The 18,452-nt window shown below is 41.6% G+C and overlaps 1 protein-coding gene across 2 annotated transcripts in view; it reads right to left on the reverse strand.

Moving 5' to 3' along the window:
* Positions 1-804, reverse strand: part of LOC110520593 (tissue factor pathway inhibitor) — a 48,299-nt gene extending 47,495 nt beyond the window's left edge. The window contains exon 1 of one of the 2 annotated variants that reach the window (XM_021597988.3): positions 344-804. In XM_021597988.3, coding sequence (XP_021453663.2) covers positions 344-431 — 88 coding nt within the window. In that variant the 5' untranslated portion in view covers positions 432-804. The remainder of the gene's footprint in view (positions 1-343) is intronic. The other variant, XM_036975222.2, reaches the window with a different exon arrangement.
* Positions 805-18,452: the final 17,648 nt, after the last annotated feature.

The raw sequence follows: 18,452 nt of genomic DNA on the forward strand, positions 1-18,452 counted from the left end.
CTTTTACTGCAGTTTCAAAACTGCAATACCTTTTTTGTAATGTTTTGTGTCAACATAACCGAACTAAAGCTGAGAGAAATGAGCGTGAAAGTGGCATAACTCCGTTTTCTGTTTATCCATGTTGGGGATATCAGGCGCCATCATTTGATATTGAATTGGCTAAATCCAAATTACTCCCGGGCTTCTTGACACGTGAAGTCTATTCGGGGGAAATATTGAAAGACATACATCTTGAAACAACTAACTTACACAACTGTAGATCGTTGAATGCAAAGTCCAACTCGAACTCATGGACACACAAGGGAGAAAATTATATATCAACAAGTAAAAATTATTATCTTACCTATTCCAGAGTCTGAATCACAAGATCCCAAATAAGCGGAATGAAGTAAAACAATGCATGTAATCCACCAGCTATTCATTGAAGACATGTCAGCGGTCGGGGAAGTAGACTACAGTAAAGTTGCTGTGAAACCTTCTTGAACTTTTGTTTAAAAGACTGATGATGGTAGCTGATCATCCACGCACTTCCGGTTAGTAATAGACTGGCTATATTTACTCTCCTTGATGGTGAGCTGGACACAAACTCGTAAAACGGTTCATATTACATTTTTCGAAATGAATAATAAATAACTATATTTCTAGTTCCATTATCATTATTGGTTGGACCAGTTCTCTCTTGAGATTACATATTTTTAATGTATCTAGGCAACTTCTTATTTACATTGACAGCCTATCCTGGACCAATTGTGCACAGCCCTATGGGACTCCCAATCACAGCCAGATGTGAACCAGGGTCTGTAGTGACTCCACTTGCAATGAGACGCAGTGCCTTAGACCACTGTGCCATATGTATATATCACTTTCATTATTCACTCCTAAACCTTCTACTATGGTAAGGTGTTGCATTTGTGTATGAACATTAGCTTACACTAATAATATGAATAGATTGGGCTCCTGAGTGGCACAGCAGTCTAAGGCATTGCATCTCAGTGCAAGAGGTGTCACTATAGTCCCTGGTTTGAATCCAGGCTGTCACATCCAGCCGTGATTGGGCGGCACACAATCGACCCAGTATTGCCTGGGTTCGGCCGGGGTAGGTGGTCATTATAAATAAGAATTTGTTCTTATCTGACATGCCTAGCTAAATACATTTTTAAAATGGTGTTCACACTGTATCTTCATTACATTCTGGAGGCTACTGTGACCCTACAGAAGCACCATTACATTGCCATAATGCATTGAAAGTAAGCTACAAATGCCTCAATGTGATTTAGAGTTTTTATGTTATGGTAGTGATGAGTGGTCATTGCATGTTATTCTTCTCTCTATAACACTTTTCTTTTCTAATGTTTACCAAAATCAGGTATTATACATTAGAAAGAACCTGTTGATGAGTGTAAATGTATTATTATTGTTGATCTTCCAAATGTACAGTTGTCACCTTTCATATTTGGAATTCTTTGGAAACCAAAGGAACTTCTCTCTCCATAACTTGGGATGTGATGAACAGTGGCAAGCTATGACCTCTGGTCACATCTTGTCAGCTCTCTATACACCTTAATCTGCCACTATTCATTCCACTGCAATGAAATATTCACATCTGAAGCACATTACTTGTTCAGTTTTTGCCAGAAACTCCATCAAAGTGTCTATCTCATTCAGGGAACTTGTACATGGCTGTTGGTCTTTGGGAACACTTCAGATAAAAGCTAAATCCTAGCTTGTATTGGAAATCTGGGATCTATCTGGGAAATTGGATTGTTGTAGGTTTTGGATTAAGCTGTAGGGAAAACATGCACTGTAGCGTAGGCCTGTACTCAACCAGTCTAGATCACTTGCACAATGTTAAACCGATCAAACAATGAATTACTATATGGTAGCTGATACCTGTGTAAACTAGGCCTTCATGGGGGATATTTCAGTGATAAGGCATACAAGGATGGTACTGCATCTTTCTGCCTAAGGTGAGTGCTTTTATTAGCAAGTGAAGAATAAATAGGGGACAAACTTCTTTACAATATTGACAATATAACAAACTAGAGCAAATGAATAAGTCTACAGCTAAATACTTTACCCAGGCTCCATCATGTCTGTTGTGGGACAGCACCTACCAACCACCACCTGTCTGCCCAGGACAGAACGACAAGGGTTTCAATAGTTTTTTACACATAATGCAATTCACCAGGGAACGTTCTATTATACAGTGCCAGTCAAAGGTTTGGACACACCTACTCATTCAAGGGTTTTTCTTCATTTTTACTATTTTCTACATTGTAGAATAATAGTGAAAACATCAAAACTATGAAATAACACATATGGAACAATGTAGTAACCAAAAAAGGCGTTAAACAGATATATTTTATCTTTGAGATTCTTCAAAGTAGCCATCCTTGCCTAGATGACAGCTTTACTGTAAAAGGTCTGGAAGTAGCTGGTGCAGAGGAGTCAGGCACAGGACAGCAGAGATAAGTAATAAAAGTTACATTACTCAAAATGACCAAATACATGAAGATATACCAAGCCCACACAAAAGGACTGAAATACATAAAACAAACACTCACAAAAACCATGGAGAAAACAGAGGGTTAAATAAGGAACATGTAATTGGGGAATTGAAACCAGGTGTGTAAAACAAAGACTAAACAAATGGATAATGAAAAGTGGATCGGCGATGGCTAGAAGGCCAGTGACGTCGACCACTGAACGCCGCCCGAACAAGGAGAGGGACCGACTTCGGTGGAAGTCATGACATTTACACACTCTTGGCATTCTTCTTAGGAGGTAGCCTAACTGTGAGTCAGATTTAGGGGAATTTCATTTAAATCTACCTGTATGGTATAAGCATTACGTATCACATGTAATGCTTGATGGAAGTGATGTATTATCCTGGTCCAGAAAATCCTCAGGTGGGGGAAAGTAGGGGAAAGTGAGCCATTTTTTTACATTCAGCATCACTCTGTAAAGGGAAATACTGTATAGGGTTATTTTTAACACAGCTATCTATACATATACTGTATATCAGGATGTTGTGTCCCTGAAAATAATCAGAATTCATGTAAACATTACAGTTTTGAACTTGTCCAGAACTTGTCCAAAAAAAGTGGTCCCTTGGCACAACTTAGCCTTGGTATGGGGTCAATTGGAATGCTTGAAAAGTGTAAGTTAAGGAAAGCCACCTACACATTTCTGTACTGAATTAAATATTACCAGTACCTTTTTAAAACCATGTCTATCTTTATTTTCCAAACACAATTCAACACAATTACAATCGCTTTTTGTCTGTTTTTATTTTTTATTTTTTATTTAACCTTTTTTTAACCTGGTAGGCTAGTTGAGAACAAGTTCTCATTTACAACTGCGAACTGGCTAAGGAAAAGCAAAGCAGTGCGACACAAACAACAACACAAAGTTACACATGGAATGAACAAGCAGACAGTCAATAACACAATAGAAAAAAGTCTATATACAGTGTGTGCAAATGGCACACAGTAGGGCAATAAATAGGCCATGGTAGAAAGTAATGACAATTTAGCAAATTAACACTGGAGTGATATATGTTCAGATGATGATGTGCAAGTCGAAATACTGGTGTGCAAAGGAGCAAAAAAATAAATAAAAAATAACAGTATGGGGATGAGGTAGTTGGATGGGCTATTTACAGATGGGCTATGTAAAGGTGCAGCGATCGGTTAGCTGCTCGGATAGCTAATGTTCAAAGTTAGTGAGGGAAATACAAGTCACCACATTCAGCAATTTTTGCAATTCGTTCCAATCATTGGAAAGGCAGCCAAAGGATATGTTGGCTTTGGGGATGACCAGTAAGATATACCTTCTGGAATGTGTCCTACGGTTGTTGTTATTGTGACCAGTGAGCTGAGATAAGGCAGAGATTTACCTAGAAAATACTTATAGATGACCTGGAGCCAGTGGGTCTGGCGACGAATAGTGGTGGGTCTTATATGGGGCTTTGGTATCAAAACAGATGGCGCTGTGATAGACTGCATCCAGTTTTCTGAGTAGAGTGTTGGAGGTTATTTCGTAAATGACATCGCCGAAGTCGAGGATCGGTAGGATAGTCAGTTTTACTAGGTTATGTTTGGCGGCGTGAGTGAAGGATGTTTTGTTGCGAAATAGAAAGCAGATTCTAGATTTAATTTTGGATTGGAGATGTTTAATATGAGTCTGGAAGGAGAGTTTACAGTCTAGCCAGATACCTAGGTCCACATATTCTAAGTCAGAACCGTCCGGAGTAGTGATGCTAGGAGAGCGAGGGCAGTGAACGATTGAAAAGCATGCATTTAGTTTTACTAGCGTTTAAGAGCAGTTGGAGGCCACGATGGAGTGTTGTATAGCATTGAAGCTCGTTTGGAGGTTTGTTAACACAATGTCCAAAGAAGGGCCAGATGTATACATAATGGTGTCATCTGCGTAGAGGTGGATCAGGGAATCACCCGCAGCAAGAGCGACATTGTTGATATACACAGAGAAAAGAGTTGGCCCGAGAATTTAACCCTGTGATACTCCCATAGAGACTGCCAGATGTCCGGACAACAGGCCCTCGGATTTGACACACTGAACTCTGTCTGAGAAGTAGTTGCTAAACCAGGCGAGGCAGTCATTTGAGAAACCATGGTTGTTGAGTCTGCCAATAAGAATGTGGTGATTGACAGAGTCGAAAGCCTTGGCCAGGTCGATGAAGATGGCTGCACAGTACAATCTTTTATCGATGGCGGATATGATATTGCTTAGTACCTTGAGCATGGCTGAGGTGTCACCCGTGACCAGCTCGGAAGCCGGATTGCACAGCGGAAGAGGTGGGATTCAAAATGGTCAGTGATCTGTTTATTAACTTGGCTTTCGAAGACTTTATAAAGGCAGGGCAGGATGGATAAAGTTCTATAACAGTTTGGGTCTAGAGTGTCACGCCCTTTGAAGAGGGGGATGACCGTGGCAGCTTTCCAATCTTTAGGGAGCAGGAAAGCATGGCCAGCCGTAGAGAAATACTTGTTGAAATTCTCGATAATCGTGGATTTATCGGTGGTGACAGTGTTACCTAGCCTCAGTCCAGTGGGCAGCTGGGAGGAGGTGCTCTTGTTCTCCTTGAACTTTACATTGTCCCAACATTTTTTAGAGTTAGAGCTACAGGATGCAAATTTGAAAAAGCTGGCCTTTTTCAGGGCAGTCAGGGCAGTCAGGTCTGGCGTGAACCAAGGGCTATATCTGTTCTTAGTTCTACAGTTTTTGAAAGGGGGATGCTTATTAAAGATGGTGAGGAAATTACTCTTGAAGAACGACCAGGCATCTTAGACTGACTGAGGTCAATATCCTTCCAGAATTCCTGGGCCATGTCGATTAGAAAGGCCTGCTCGCTGAAGTGTTTTAGGGAGTGTTTGTCAGTGATGAGGGGTGGTCGTTTTATCATGGACTCATAGCTGATGCAGTAATGAGGCAGTGATCCCTGAGATCCTGATTGAAAACAGTGAAGGTGTATTTGGAGGGCAATTTGGTAAGGATGATATCTATTAGGGTGCCCATGTTTATGGATTTGGGGTTGTACCTGGTACAACCCCAAGGCATAAAGCAATCACAGGTGTTGATTGGGAGAGCTAGCTAAGACAACAGCTAATCAGCTAAGACAACAACAACAGGTAAAATGGCGATGAATGGGCAGAGAGGGTCAGTTAACTACACACAGGGCCTGAGTTCGAGGCTGGGGCTGACAGATAGCAAAATGGAGTACTGTGATTAATGAACAGTCCAGCAGGCATCAGCTGTGTAGCCAAGTGATCATAGGGTCCAGTGTACAGCAATAGATGAAACAGGGAAGCCGCTGGCTAGTCATTACTACCCAGCTAACAGGAGACACAGCGTTAAAAGTTAGCAGGCCGGGGCTACGTCCGGCAAAGGCCGGTTGGGGGCACAGCGGATGGAGTTACGTCGGCAGACCAATAGTGGTGGAACGGCAGGGCTTCGTGTTGACAAAGGGTCCAGGCCAGTTGGCAAAATAGGTATTGTAGGTTTTAGTAATTTTGTTTGCTAGTCTGGAGATGCGCCTGGCTCGTGGCTAACTGGTGCTAGCTTCAGGACAGGGGCGTTAGCCACTATAGCCACTCGGTAGCAGCTAGTTAGCAGCGATGATCCAATGCAAAGGTCCAGAACTTACGGCAAGGATCCGGAGGAGTAGTGGAGTTCTAGCCATGTTGGGGAAGAGTCCGGGAGGCATCAACCGTGTAGCCGAGTGATCACTGAGCGGTCCGGGATGTGGGCCTGGCTCATAGCTAGCTTTGTGACTGGGCCACGAGGTGGCAGCTAGCTAGCTGTGATGATCAGGAGTAATGATCCAGAGCTTATGGCAGGAATCCGGCATTGTAGTGGAGAAAACAGTCCGATACTGGCAGGCTGGAGAGTATTATCCAGGCTAAAAGCGGCTGGTGTCTGTGCCAAAGGTAAAGGCCGTTAGCAGTGGCTGACAATGACTAAATAGCTAGTGGCTAATTTGCTGGTTAGCTTCTGAAAAGGTCTAAAAATAGCGGATCTGTATCACATTGGGTGAGGCGGGTTACCGGAAGCTATATTTAATTTAAAAATGGAAAAGAGATTGAAAATAAATTGAAATATATACAAAAAAGACGAAAAATACAAAATGTACAGGGGAGAACGACAAACCGCGTCTGCACTGCTATATCATCTTGGATCAGTATGTTAATAATTTTAAGCATCTTTTAACACAGGCTTAACACCTAACAAATATTTTGTACTTTTAACATAGGCCAGGCCCTGCTGTTACCTCATATCCCAGTAACAATGCCTTGATTTAGGCCTGGGAAGAAAACACTTTAATTTTCTCAACTCGCCATAGGCTCAACCATTGGCTCAACTTATTCCATGAGCTTTGGCTCAGTTTATCCCAAGGCAAACATTTTGACTATATTAGTCCACACAACTACAAGGATGCACGTTCATGCTAGGTTTAGAACCTCATATTGAAGTTTATAGATGTTTAGAAAAATCTTTACATGATCTACTTTGGTCAAGATACAAGCATCATGAAACCTCTAACATACAGTAAGTAATACATTCATTTGAAAATCCATTCTTTGGACTGAACTTGCTTACCACTTTTTCCATGTGGTTTCTTCCTCCATGGACTCCATGACATTATTACCTTTTCCTCCATATTTTGTCAAATTATTCATTTTGTGTATGGTTTCCTCGAAGCAACGGTGGCTCAACTTACCACACTCTCCCCTACCAAACAAATGACCTAGTTCCTAAGTTTCTGCTTGTGGGTGTGAAGAGGTGAATTCCTCTCTGTTCAATGTGGTTAAAAGTCATTTCAATTTGACATGATAATCAAATGTATCAGGTGTATTTTGTATACATGTGTTCACACTGGATGGTACCAACATACTGTGGCTAAACTTTAAATGGAGCAGAGTGGAGAACTCATTATTCAAACCCACAGCCCTCTGTAGCCTCTGTGACCTCTGACCTCTGTAGACTCTTGTTGGCTCAGATTAAAGCCTATTCAAACATGGAGACGTCAAGTCGCCATGACCCATTTGGCTCCAATGGGGCTTAAAGTGGCTATTAGCTGTAGCCTCTTGAGGTATCCCCTAATAAGAAGCAGATAAGAAAAGCATTTTCAGCCCTTGTAATTAAACGGTTCAAGATTAATTATCTAATGAAGCATATCTCTATGCTCTTTGTGTTGATAAATGACCTAAACGTAGCCTCTCATGATAGTCTAGATGGTGATTGTAGTTTAGGTCAAAAGGGGGACTGAAAGCTGAAGACAATGTATGCTGGCAAGGTGTCAGTGCTTAGGCCTTAGCTAGTTCATAGAATGAGTTTAAATTAGCCAAAAGCCGCTAGAAAGTACACCTTCGTGAGCTGGTGGCTATAAAGGGGAAATCTGTAGTTGAAACATAACAAAAGTGCAGTCCCTGCCATTGATTTGGTAAAAAGCTGAAGGATTGGGCTTCAGTTTTCAAATTCCTAAACAGAGTTATGGATGCAAGGACTGACCATCCATTACATCAACATTATAGTTATGAACATGTTTTGAAGCTGTACAGTTGTTGTTTACCTTTACTTTGTTTACCAACATTGGAGTGAAAGCTTCTATTTTGGGGGTTCTGATGGGCTACGCCACCTGAACTCAGCTCATTAAGTTATATTTTTCCAGAATCGATGGCTACATATCATACATTTAAACACCCAAAAAATGGATGTAGCGACTGCAGATTGGCCCTTTAATGTGAATACCCTTTCTGAACCCATGATCACCTGGAACAATTTACCAAGACATCCAAGATGAATATCACTACCATTATTACTCCGAGCTTGAGAGGAAAAGCCTTCCCTAACCTAACACGGTGCTGTTATTGCAAATAATAAAACGCCAACCCATTACCCCCGCTATGCTCCCATAAAGGTTAGCGCAATTCATTATTTAGTTTGCATGGCCGTTCCCCTCCTGATGTGTTTGAAATGGCCTCCCTAGGATTTGTGCTCACTGTCAGCACACACAGAGAGCAGGATATATACGATTGGGAAGAGCAGCCTTTCACCTTGAGGCAAAACACAAACGGCTGTTGCTTGGAAACAGAAGAGGAATCCCATTCCATCATTCATTATGAACTATGTGGTATCCTCCCCAATACTGCTCACTGATATCCCTCAGCCAGCCAGGCCATATTCAATTAGCCTCTAGCCCCGAGAGCTGAGCAGATGTATCAAACGTCCAAATGTCCTTGGAAGGAGACCTTCACGGTCATCTTAGATCAAGAGTGAAGCCATCAAGGATCTTCTTCCAAGCTCTAAGGGAAAAGGTAAACTTTTATAATATGTCAGGTTAGATTTTTGAGTGATCTGTTTTCATTCACTTTGGTAGCCAGCTAGCCCATCTATCATCAACTTAACTTGAGAATTGAGAAAAGTTGCCACGGAGTCTATTGTCTCCATGTTGCCCAACAGTTCATTGCCACAACAGTGACATAATGGTGGGAACAAAAGTTATTTTCTCGTAGTGAAATGGGTTTCTGTATCAAGATAAGGGTTGGGAGTACTGCATTATTATTTTAGGGGAAAGAAATGCATCTTGATTTGAAGAACATCGGTAATGTCTCATTTCTGACTTATTATAGACCAATACCTGGACTCAGTTGTTCGATGCTCCGTATTATATAATTTTGAATTGTGTCAGCATTAGTCATGACACTGTGGTCAATTTGCCATCAAGCATTTTGACAACAGTCCATCTTGAGGCAATCACATTCTTATAGACAGTAAGCTAACAACGTCACGAAAACAATGCGCACGCTTTAATGGAGCAGAAATCAACTTGCTGTTGGGATTCTGGATGGCCAGATAGCTAGCAAAAATGAAGACAAGAAACTGGCATGTGGGGAATCGTAGTTGTCTCGTTTCAGCAAATTTGATCTTGTTCATGATACCATGTCTTGTTTTGAGTTGTTTTAAGTTGTCACGTCTATGCTAATATGGCTCAAATTCACTCGCTAGTAAATCAACAACTGTAACAATGTATTTGAGAGACAAAAAAGTGCTCATTGTGCAAACGTATTTGCGTTTTCAATCAACATTGGAGACAAAATATAGTTTGCATGTTGTTAACAATCTAAGCCAACCCCTTCTGTTTTGCCCCATAGTTGTGCATGCGTAGATCTCGTTGCTAAACAACCAACCCGTCTATACAGAGGCAATTTAGAAAAAAGGGAAAAAAGTCATTGCAAACATGGTCTGATAAAGGTCTATGCATCTTATAGTAAGACATCAAACTGGTGCCTCCCTCTACACAAACACAACACCAGCCCCAACACACAGAGATAGCAGATGGGCTGTCCGATCCAGTTTCCTTCAAATCCATCCATGAAAATATAAGGTGGCAGCTGGAGCATTCCTGCTGTTATTTCGGTTCAACCTTAGCTAAAGCAAGGAGAATTTAACCATTATTCTAGAGTGGAAACTCAGAAGACAGGTAGAATTGTCAGCGCCATTAAAAAGAAAAGTAAAAAAAGTTACCTGATTGATATGGATTGGGGGACTAAGCTAAATGTTGAAGAATAAAGCCTAAAGACATTCCATATTATACCATTTCTTTATACACAAATGGGACTACAAAGGCTTCATGCTGCAATTAACATTCCGGCATGAATATCTGATTATGGTTCCAGGGTCAAATAGGTTAGGTTATTAAGGATCAAGATTGAAGAGAGTAACCTATCTTTAAAACATTCGATAGACTGCTATCAATATCATATAACTCTGAATTAAATACATTACAGAGGATTTGGATCTTACATTGGGTGTAGCGTTTCAACCATTATCCAACAGCCTCACTGACCTATCATGGACCTAGGCCCCAATTAAATTAACTGCAGACAAATGAAGATGGTGCTAAACGTTAACTCAAGAGTGTTTACACTGCTAGATGTTAGCTATTTTAAAACTCACACACCCTCCAAGCTCTTGGGTATAACAGGTGCTGTAACCTGTTATAAATTATAGGTCTAACAGTTTAGAATTGTTTCTTTTGATTTTCTGTGCAAATTAAATCCTGTTCATCACACCAGTTATGTCTCAATGAGGAAATGTGTAAACATCAAGTAGGGACAAAATTGTCCCACTTTGTGTAGACTTGGCCTGCACTCCTTTTGCAGTGGAATAATTAGCTGCAGGGTCAGGGTTATCTCCTGTGGACGCCTAAGGAAAGGTATTTACATAAACTGAACTCCAGTGTTGTAACATGTTGTTGTAATAGTCAGTGAGACTAGAGGGACTGGGAACAGGAAGGTCAAAGGTAAACAGTTGACCTGTGAGGCTTTTTGGTTCATGTTTTTACACACACACACAAAACAATACTCTGGAGTTCTCTCCAATTCATTTATAGGGTTTGTGATTTTCTTACCTTTTACTGATTAGAAGCTTTGCCACTTATACTTCTCTAGAGATAAACACACGGGCAACATTTAATTTGAATAAAGAGTTGTATTTTAGGGAACATTTGTAGGAAAAGGGTTTCTGTCCTCTACTAGATGTCCATCAGAGTAGGTCTAGTGATGAATAGAAGGGCACCTGTTCTGCTAAACGTTAAAGGAGCTGTTTCATTGAATTTTATTTCACTCTTATGACTATCTGAAGTCTTGTCCTAACTGTGTACTGTGAGGTTGAACCACATTGAGTTGTCTATTTTTAATCGATAGCTCCGACTGTCACTAGCCTGGGAAAAAAATGATGCTTTATTGAGAATGATTCATTATAGCAGACAATTATGATCAAACAATCAAATCAATCAAACTAGCTTTTCTCACAATCCTCAAAGGTGACTTTCTCATAGACCAGAGATATTTACTAGTGTACAGTTTAATGTAATAGGTAATCAAGTATTATTCCCATTCTCCCTCTGTATTGCACGGTGTAAGACGGTATCCAGGATATCAATGGTGCGTTGTTCTTGAAGAGAGTTTTCAGTGAGCTGGGTGACATGAACTGCGTTCAGCAGAGGATAGGTTTGTGTTTCATTTCTCCTTTTATTAAATTAAACAAGACATTCAATTCCCGTTTGTAAACAACAGCTCAGTTTAATCTCTTGGTAAGCTCTGCAAAAATAACAACTGTTTTTTGTTGTGGCCAAGAGAATCTAGAATTCTTCCCCGCGTGGGAGATCAAAACCAATAAAGCCACACAGAAGGCCAGAAAAGAGGAGAAACACTCAAAATGTGTTGACACATTGTCCAAACAGTAAGCCAGACATTATATAAACAACGATAACCACTGCTCTTCAGTCTTGTTTTGTCCTGTACTATCTCTGTTAATGTTTAAAGGAGCACTCCATTTGTGGTAAGCAGTGAGGATGACACTATCTGTCACGCTCGCTGTCGTCGTGGAAATGACCGGACCAAAGTGCAGCATGGTGAGCATACATTTCTTTTATTGGTAAATGTCGCCAACAAAACAAAGAACAAGAAAACGACCGTGAAGCTTACTTAGGCTATATTGCCACTAACAAAGACAACTACCCACACATACAAAAGGAAAAAAGGCTGCCTAAGTACGATTTCCAATCATAGACAACGATAGACAGCTGTCCCTAATTGAGAAACATAGAAACAAAGAACATAGAGTTTCCCACTCGAGTCACACCCTGACCAACCAAACATAGAGAATAAAAAGATCTCTACGGTCAGTGCGTGACACTATCACTTGTTTGTTTTCATTTGAGAGGACTGGGGGGAGAGGGGTTGCATCCTGGTTGTTGTAAATCAAACAATGATAGTGTTTTATGTGTTTATTTCATTGTATAAGAGATTTGTTGTGCAACCACCGGAAAGAAAAGCTTCTAAGTGTCTTCAAGTTTTATTTGTCAGTGATGTTGTCCACAGGAGGTTGGTGGTATCTTAATTTGGGGAGGACTGGCTTGTGGAAATGGCTGGAGTGGTATATGTGGAATGGTATAAAATACATCAAACATATGGTTTCCATGTGTTTGATGACATTCCATTCACTCCATTTTTTGTCACGACTTCCGCCGAAGTCGGTTCCTCTCCTTGGTCGGGCGATGTTCGGCGGTCAGCGTCACCGGTCTTCTAGCCATAGTCCATCCACTTTTCATTTTCCATTTGTTTTGGCTTGTTTTTTCTACACACCTGGTTTTCATTTCCCTCATTAATCGTTGTGTATTCAACCCTCCGTTCCCCCCATGTCTTTGTGTGGAATTGTTTGTTGTGAGTGCTTGTACACATGTTTACTGGTGCGAGTCGGGTTTTGTATCCATGTTGGTTATTTCTTTATGCCGGCGGTTTTGAAATTAAACAGCTCCGGCTATTACCTAGTTCTGCTCTCCTGCGTCTGACTTCCCTGCCACCAGTTACGCACACCAATTTTTTCCATTATTATGAGCTGTTCTCCCCTCAGCAGCCTACTGTTATGTAATATTTATTTGATTGATAAAACCTAATCATCTACCTTTTTATAAACATTATGGTGTTGTTGTTGTTACAAAAATGAGCAATTTGTATATTTATGCAGGCTACACTACACCTTGAAGCTTGCATGGTGTCAGACACAATGTAGGGTTCGCTTTACATTGTTATTTTGAACTCCTAATAATTTCCACATTAATAATTCCTTCTGCATGGAAATATCCAATCAGCGTAGCTAGCTCAGTCACTATAAATAACCCATTTCCCATTTTGTTTTGAAATATGTGTCGGTTGTTGTTCTCCCCGAGACTGAACCAGTGGGACTCTAAACGTCTGCTGACTCTGTTTTCCCATCCTCCATTTGCTACCTGTCACACTCAGAATCCAACAACATGACTAATGAAGTAAATAACGGAATCCTTTTTTTTTTGTTCAGTTGCTGGAAAGGCTGAGAAGATGAAAAGAAGCAGGGAGGTGAAAGTTGAAAAAGGTTGCTTCCTCAAGATGTCTGCCACGTCTCATAGAAATGGATTAGCAAAATGAAGCAGTGGGAGAGGTAGCAGAATGCAGGAGTGGGTGAGGTATCAGAATGCAGGAGTGGGAGAGGTATCAGAATGCAGGAGTGGGAGAGGTAGCAGAATGGAGGAGTGAGAGAGGTAGCAGAATGGAGGAGTGAGAGAGGTAGCAGAATGGAGGAGTGAGAGAAGTAGCAGGATGGAGGAGTGGGTGAGGTAGCAGAATGCAGGAGTGAGAGAGGTAGCAGAATGGAGGAGTGGGAGAGGTAGCAGAATGGAGGAGTGAGAGAGGTAGCAGAATGGAGGAGTGAGAGAGGTAGCAGAATGGAGGAGTGGGAGAGGTAGCAGAATGGAGGAGTGAGAGAGGTAGCAGGATGGAGGAGTGGGTGAGGTAGCAGAATGCAGGAGTGGGAGAGGTAGCAGAATGGAGGAGTGGGAGAGGTAGCAGAATGCAGGAGTGGGTGAGGTAGCAGAATGCAGGATTGGGAGAGGTAGCAGAATGGAGGAGTGAGAGAGGTAGCAGAATGGAGGAGTGGGTGAGGTAGCAGAATGGAGGAGTGAGAGAGGTAGCAGGATGGAGGAGTGGGTGAGGTAGCAGAATGCAGGAGTGGGAGAGGTAGCAGAATGGAGGAGTGGGTGAGGTAGCAGAATGCAGGATTGGGAGAGGTAGCAGAATGGAGGAGTGAGAGAGGTAGCAGAATGGAGGAGTGGGAGAGGTAGCAGAATGGAAAAGTGGGTGAGGTAGCAGAATGCAGGAGTGAGCGAGGTAGCAGAATGCAGGAGTGGGAGAGGTAGCAGAATGGAGGAGTGGGTGAGGTAGCAGAATGCAGGAGTGGGAGAGGTAGCAGAATGCAGGAGTGGGAGAGGTAGCAGAATGCAGGAGTGGGTGAGGTAGCAGAATGCAGGATGGGGAGAGGTAGCAGAATGGAGGAGTGAGAGAGGTAGCAGAATGGAGGAGTGAGAGAGGTAGCAGAATGCAGGAGTGGGAGAGGTAGCAGAATGGAGGAGTGGGAGAGGTAGCAGAGTAGAGGAGTGGGAGAAGCGAATGAAAATCATATCTAAATTCCCTCATTTTAGACCGATCTCTCTTTAACAGAAATCCCCATGCTGCCCTGTAGGGCAACGGGAGCCGTGGATAGAGAACGTCATTTTGAGCATGAATGAACCACACTAATTACCTCGAAGGAAATAGGCGATGGGGAAACATCTATGATAATTGGATGAATGTGGAGCCTAAGTATTTCTCATCATGCATCACCCCTTCCTCTGCTCATATTAACTAAAGCACATTCCTACTGAACAACCAGAGACAACAACCAGAATCACGAGAAACTGGTTGAATCAATGTTGTTTCCTCATCATTAAAAAAAATACGTTTATGCGATGATATTGGATTGGCAAAAAGGTAATCAATTTAAGGGAATTTCGGCTTTTTTTCACCCAACTTTTCACCTAAACCTATTGACAGGATACATTTTTGTTGTTGATTTGAGATTGAATTCATGCTAGTTGACAACTCAATTACATGTCAGTCAGAACTTAACATTAAACTGACTTCTTTGCCCAGTGGGATGGATTTTCTCCCCCCTCCAGGAAGAGGTCTGGAACTGGAACTAATGAATTGAGTCAATAAACTCTCCAGGCCGCTGCTTTATAATAAACAGGACTCACAGTGGGGGCCTCTTGGGATGCAAGGGAAATGCACATACTGTATAATATGGAAATCTGGACTGATGAACTCTGTGCCTCCAGAAGAGGATGTGTATCCAACTGTGCCTGGATTGGCCCTCTGAAATCCAGCAACAAATGAAAAGTGACTTGAAGATGAAAACTTCAAAAGGTCAACCATAGGAAATTAATAGAAACTAACTGTATACCACAGGCAGTATGCATTGATAGGAAAAACTGCTATGTATAGCTCTATGCAGCTCTATACTGCTCTATACAACTCTGTACTGTGCTATACTGCTCTATCCTGCTATATACAGCTCTATACTGCTCTATCCTGCAATATACAGCTCTATACTGCTCTATACTGCTATATACAGCTCTATACTGCTCTATCCTGCTACAGCTCTGTAATGCTCTATGGAGCTCTATACTGCTCTGTACTGCTCTATGCTGCTATTTACAGCTCTGTACTGCTTTTTACTGCTCTATACAGCTCTATACTCCTCTATACTGCTATATACAGCTTTTTACTCCTCTATGCAACTCTATACAGCTCTGTACTGCGCCATGCATCTCTGTACTGCTCTAAACAGCTCTATTCAGCTCAGACTGCTCCATACAGCTCTGTACTGCTCTATACTTCTTTATACAGCTCTGTACTTTTCTATGCAGCTCTATACAGCTCTTTACAGCTCTATGCAGCTCTATACAGCTCTGTCCTGCTCTATACAGCTCTGTACTGCTCTATACAGCTCTATACAGCTCTATGTAGCTCTCTACAGCTCTATTCTGCTCCATGCTGCTCTGTGCTCTCTATACAGCTCTATTCTGCTCCATACTGCTCTGTGCTCTCTATACAGCTCTATTATGCTCCATACTGCTCTGTGCTCTCTATACAGCTCTATACAGCTCTATGCAGCTCTTTACAGCTCTGTTCTGCTCCATACTGCTCTGTGCTCTCTATACAGCTCTAGACAGCTCGAGGGCTATACAGCTCTATACAGCTCTATGCAGCTCTATACAGCTCTATGCAGCTCTTTACAGCTCTATACAGCTCGAGGGCTATACAGCTCTATACAGCTCGAAGTTCCCATTCTGTACGATGCTGTAAAGTGAGCAAAAATATTACATCTCTGCCTTCGTTTTGCCAAGTGCTCCAACTCCTTTTTGGAAGTTTTCCTTGGTAAGCCATGCTCTTGATTTTTGTTGTTGTTGTTGAGCACCCCTCCTTTCCTTTGTTTGCTGAAGCACGAAGGACCATCTGAGCTCTGTACTCACCCAACATTTGTAAAGAAATGTAAAGCAGAAATGAACAAGTGGTCATAATTCTGATCTGGTCCAGACTGCCTTTCAAGTTAACATTTAACAATGGCGCTGGGGTTGAGCCCAGACAGAAAGGTCACTAAAGGTCATCATGACGTGAATACTGAGTACTAAGTCCAACAGAGTAGGGAAAAGTCCCCCTTGTGAGTCATTTACGCATCACAAGCCTAGATATGACAGAAATACATCCGGTATATTTCTTTGTCAGTTTCCATTACGTTCACGCCTTGGAGTTTTGTTTTAGTTTTTGGAGGAAAGCCCATGTTTTCATTGGTTAAGCAATCATGTTCTTTGGCCTGGGCTTGCCTGGAACAGGGAGTCCAGTCCAGGACCTATTAATTTCAAGCCAAAAATCCATTAGCTGGGAAATGACACATTTCATTCCCCTAACCGGACTCCACTCATAATGACCTTGAATCAATGTTAAACCAGGGAGCTGTGTGATTTTGGAGCCTGCAACAAAGGGTAAACAGGGTCAATTGTAATTCAGTCCCATCAATGTAAATGTCAGTTTGTGCTCCAGCTTCAGAGATTTTTGGTTCACTGCTCCCCACTCTGATTTTTGAAAAGTTCTTCACTTTGTTCCAGCATTGGGATCTAATCAAACCTATTTGTGGTTCAACTGGATCATTTAAAACCAACTGCAGATTTTCATTGTAAACTAATGTGGTGATTTGGTCAGAGACACAAGACGCCAAGACAAAGCATTGAAGTAAAACTTCCATTGAAAATGTTCACATTGCTTCACTCTGTTAGAATTAAGATGCCAACCTCTTTCGCCATGTGTTTTAATGTTCCAAAACAGGATTAAAGGGCACATTTATAAGCAATTAATAATCATATCCACTTCACATACACCATGTGGCCACACATGCAGGTTGACACTGGGTATAGTAAGCAATATCAAGTTGGTGTAATAAACGTTATATTTATTGAGAGCTGGTGAATGCGTTTGCATTGTTTATGAATATGTTGAGTCCTTGGGACTATAAGGGGCTCCGATAGTTATTGTCAAATGTTGAAACATAAAGCTTAGCAATGTAAGAGGAAGCACACTAACATGTCAGCCCTCTTACAAACTCTGACAATACCCATTGAGCAGAAAACACACTACAATTCCTATGTGTGAAAAACAAATTAAATGGAATATCTATTTAATCCAATTAAATTCAGGACGCTTTTCCCATCTACAAATGTGGGATCTTAATTGGACCAGTATTGTCGCAGCAACAGGATTTCAGCGATTAGTCCATAATATCGCTCGATCGGAGGTTAGGCTATTAGTTGGCCAAAAGTAAGCTACATGAAAAGTGCAATTCTGTTCAAATAACTGTATGTTAATGTGGTTTTCAGTGAATTTATGTAAATCATGAAGCATCATGAATTTTCAACAAAATAAGAGTGCTGAAATTAAGATCCTACATCTGTACAGCACATCAGATAGGTATTTTCAATTCAGCTCGGCTTGTCTTCTTGCCAGGTGCTCTTACTATTTTCCCAGCTGACTGGTCAGGCAGTTTCCTGGCCATTACACTACTCAGAGGGAGCAGCACCTGCTAATCCTATGAGTTCCTATAGGAGTGGGAGTACATGTATCAATGCAGCCGGGAGGGGATGAGCGATGTTTTGACCCGTAATTCAATTAAAGGAGGGGAGGGGCGGGAGGCAAACCTCAGCCAAGGCATCATTTTATAATTCTCTGTACTAATCTGGGGCAGCGCTGGAATGTGCTGTGCCAGTATTCAGTATGACAAGGCTTCATTACGCACAACACCTGAGAGAAATGACAGGATCTGAAATGAGATTCTGGGCTCTCGGCGGGTATACAACTCATTTTTTTCTACTGCTTGACATGGCAGACATCATGTGAGAGATAGGCCCTCATAGTAAAAGGTTTGATAGAGGTCTACGCAGAATTTAAGATTAAGTTTTAGCAATTTACCTGATTGCATAGTAACAAGAATCAGCTCAGTATTGTATAATGTACATTTCTGTT

The sequence above is a fragment of the Oncorhynchus mykiss genome, chromosome 3 (assembly GCF_057628025.1).
Source record: "Oncorhynchus mykiss isolate SJ-2025 chromosome 3, ASM5762802v1, whole genome shotgun sequence".
Taxonomy (NCBI): Eukaryota; Metazoa; Chordata; class Actinopteri; order Salmoniformes; family Salmonidae; genus Oncorhynchus; species Oncorhynchus mykiss.